Source organism: Rhipicephalus microplus, unplaced genomic scaffold (genome assembly GCF_043290135.1).
Source record: "Rhipicephalus microplus isolate Deutch F79 unplaced genomic scaffold, USDA_Rmic scaffold_907, whole genome shotgun sequence".
Classification (NCBI taxonomy): Eukaryota; Metazoa; Arthropoda; class Arachnida; order Ixodida; family Ixodidae; genus Rhipicephalus; species Rhipicephalus microplus.
In genome coordinates, this window is record NW_027465460.1 from 2389 (window position 1) to 6123 (window position 3735).

The 3735-nt window shown below is 52.2% G+C and overlaps 1 protein-coding gene across 1 annotated transcript; it reads right to left on the bottom strand.

Annotated features, from left to right (window-relative positions):
- Window positions 1–1048: 1048 nt before the first annotated feature.
- On the bottom strand, window positions 1049–3031 carry LOC142795844 (ABC transporter G family member 23-like). The gene has a single exon (XM_075886147.1). The coding sequence runs from the start codon at window positions 3029–3031 to the stop codon at window positions 1049–1051; it is 1983 nt and encodes a 660-aa protein (XP_075742262.1).
- Between the last annotated feature and the right edge of the window lie 704 nt (window positions 3032–3735).

Here is a 3735-nt window from a genome sequence, read left to right on the forward strand (position 1 = left end):
GAGAACAAGTCGTGACTTGAAATGGAAACCATGTCTGAGGGAAGGTGGTTACAGTCGTTGGATGTGCGTGGGACGAAGGAATGATGAAAAGTGTTAGTGCAGCAGCTAATGACGTGTACCTTATGTTGATGATCTAAACGAGCTGAGCAATAGGCAGGAGTGGTAATGAACTGAGCTTTCAAAAGTGGATGATTGATTATCTTGTGAAAAAGTATGAGACGAGATGCTTTGCGACGTGATTCAAGTGACTGTAGTGAAAGGCTCTGTTTCATTGACGTAATACTGCTAGTGCGATGGTAGTTAGATAGAATGAAGCGTGCTGCGTTATTCTGTACCATTTCAAGCGAGTGAGTCAAGTTCAGTTGAAAAGGATCCCAAATGGAGCATGCATATTCAAGTTTTGGACGAACTAGTGTTTTATACATGGTTAGTTTCACGGCTTGAGGGGCACGGCTAAAGTTGCGTCGTAGGTACCCTAGCATACGGTTGCTATTGTTAATAACATAGGTAATATGATGTTTCCAGTTCAAGTCAGATGTTATATGAATCCCCAAGTATTTATACGAAGTTACAGACTCTAGATCAACGTCATTTAAGATGTAGTTAACAGGGGGTCCGGTAGTTCGTGAGATACGTAAAACTTTACATTTGTTAGTGTTGAGGTCCATGTGCCAAGTTCTACACCAGCTGGCAATATTATTAATGTCACTTTGCAAAGAACTAGCGTCAGAGTTAGATGAGATTTCTCGGTAAACAACGCAGTCATCGGCGAAAAGGTGAAAAGGTTCCTTGTCTGTGCCGCTCTCTCAGATTGCGATGTGCTGTCTCGCTGCCATCGGTTCGCACTGGGCCTCCTCTTCATCCGTCCTGTATGGCCTGTCTTTCGTCCTGGTATTCCGTGGCCAGTGGGAAGAGGAGAAGCCGCTATTCTGGTCACGGCACCATGTCGCAGAAACGAGACGAAGCAAGCGTGGACTGCGTTCGATGAGAACAAGCAGCAAGAATCTTTTTTTATGTATTTTTATTTCGAATGCTGATATAATGTAATTCACTTTGAAAGCGAGTACATGATCATGGCGAAAGCCATGAAGGCCAGCGTCCAGCCGGCCGTCACTCCCACAGCCCGCACAACATGCACGTTGTCGTACGTATAGTTCCTCAGCATGACGCCGCGCATAGCATGTGCCGGAAGGGCCTGCGGTACGGCCCAACTGAAGGGACGCAGCACCTCCGGCGCGCCTTCGACGGGCCATAGCACACCTCCCATGAGAAGTGCTGGATAGAGGGCGGCCATCGAGAGCAGCAGGGCCGTCGCCTCATCCTTGGATATCGACGAAGTCAAGAACCCGAAGTTCATGCCGCAGAGTGCCATCAGGACTGGTATGAAGAAGGCCGCGCAAAGGCTTCCGCGCACGGGAGTGTCGAAGACGCTGACGAACACCACGAGCATGAGTACCGTCTGCATGTACGCCATGGACATCTGAACCACCGCATGGCTTGTGATCACCTCCACCGGTGTCACGCCGGCTACAATGGATCGTCCACGGATTCCTTCCTGGTTCTCGGCTACGAGCAACAGCGCCGTCAGAGACATAGACAAGGCAAAGAGCGTCGCGACGATGATGCCAGGGCTCATGAACTCCCGGAAGGTGAAGTCGAAGGCGCTGTAGAAAGGATCCGTGAACCGTATCGTTTGAAGAGAGAAATTCAGGCTAGTCAAGTTGTGGGAGAGTGCCTTCAGATACCTAGTGTGTGCTTCCAAGATCTCTAACTGCAACGTGTTCCTGATGGTGTAATCGGTCGCGTCCAGGAAGAAGTTGACCAAGAACCCCTTGGTGTATCCCCTGAGCGACTTCGAGTGCACCCTGGAATTCAACTCCTTCGTGTAGTTTGGTGGTATGTGGATGGTGCCCCAGGCCTCTTCACCGAGCACCGCATCAAAGGCCTGGCGGATATCCGGAAACGGCTTCTGCGTTACAGTCTCATTAGAGATCTCGGCGAGGAAGGCTTTGCTGTATGAGCCGTCCTTGTCTTCGTTGACCACGCCCACCGGTAGATAGGCAGGCTTGCCTCCCACGAACAGGCAGAACACGACGCCCACAAAAGACGGCACCACCAGCTGGAACAACACCGTGATAACCTTGCGCATGATCTTCAGCAAGTTCTTGACTGCCAGCGCCCTCACACGAAAGCAGCTTCGCACTGGTCCCCAGTTTGTCCATGTGAGCAGCGATTCCGGTACAGGACACGGCTTCACGGGTGACGCAGGGGCCAGCCGAGGGCGCCTCATCGATTTCGGCTTCTCAAGCACTGGCCGCGTCTCTTCGACTTTCTTTTCAGCGTTCGTCAGCGCCTGTTTTTCAGTGGGCGGCGGAGGAAAGTCCAGTGCCTGGCACACCTTTAGGTAGGACTCAGCCAGGGTAGCCGTGCCATACATCTGCATGAGTTCGCCCGGCGGCCGCTCGCACCAAATCTTGCCATTCTTCATCACGCCCACCGTGGTAGCCTCGGCGATTTCCTCGATGAAATGCGTGGTGACGAGCAGGGTGACGCCGTCCTCCTTGGACAGCACAAGGAAGTAGCGCCAGATAGCCTCACGCAGCACCGGGTCCAGACCCACGGTGGGCTCGTCCAGGATGAGAAACAGAGGCTGGTGCATCAGCGCCACAGCCAGAGACACGCGCCGCTGCTGGCCACCGCTGAGGTTCTCGACGAATCTGTTGGCGGGAAACAGCTGGAAGAAAGAGCAGAGGAAGCTGATCCGCTCGTAGATCTTCTCCAAGGGCATACCGAGCAGCTGGCCGAAGAAGTACATGTTCTCGGCGATTGTGAAGTCAGAGTGAAGTGCTAACTCCTGTGGCATGAATCCGACGCCCGGACAAGGCACCAGTCCCCGGTGCAGTTGCTGACCGAAGATGAGCACCTTGCCCGAGTCCGGCTTGCACAGACCGACCAGGCACTTGAGGAGCGACGTCTTGCCGCAGCCACTGGCACCCAACAAGCCGTAAATGGCTCCCTTGAGGATGGTCATGTTGGCCCCGTCGATGACAGGCGGCGAGTTGCGGCTGTAGCAGAGCCTCAGGTCGCGCACCACGACGGCCGCCAGGTTGCTGCCTGTAGATGTAGGTCCCATTCCAATGGCAATCGATGGTATTGCGACACTTGGTTCTCGAGAAAGAGGCACCCTCCCACGAAGCGAAAAGGTTGCACAGTAGTTGCAAGCTCACGTCGTGCGTTCAGCGACAGTTGCTCAAGCCCTGATATTTACGGGAACACCACAGAGAGATATGCGAGCGCGCGCTTTTCCGTGCCCCTTGTCTTCTTCTTCTTGTCTTCGGCGAGTATCAACTGTCGCTAGAGTGCGCAGCCCACCAGTTCAGACAGCAATGTTGTTTCGTCTTTCTATTTCTTGCAGCGTGGAGCATAACTACAGCAGCCACTGCAATTTGTAGAGTAAAGCTATCGTTCTATGGCACGCATTCAGTCGGCGCCTCTAGTTTAACCTTCCACTACTAACGCAAACACTAAACTAAACCGTTCTTGTGACTTAGTACGCAAGTGATTACCATGCTTTTTTTTAGGTTTCATAAAAAGGCGAGAACCACAGCTTCTGAGAGCAGCCACTGTGGTCTGATTACTTTTTTTTCCTAGCTGTTGCACCAAGCTTGTAAAATCATAACTTTCAAAGTGAATATTACGATTTCAAGGGGTCCCGCAATATCTTTCTGAACAATA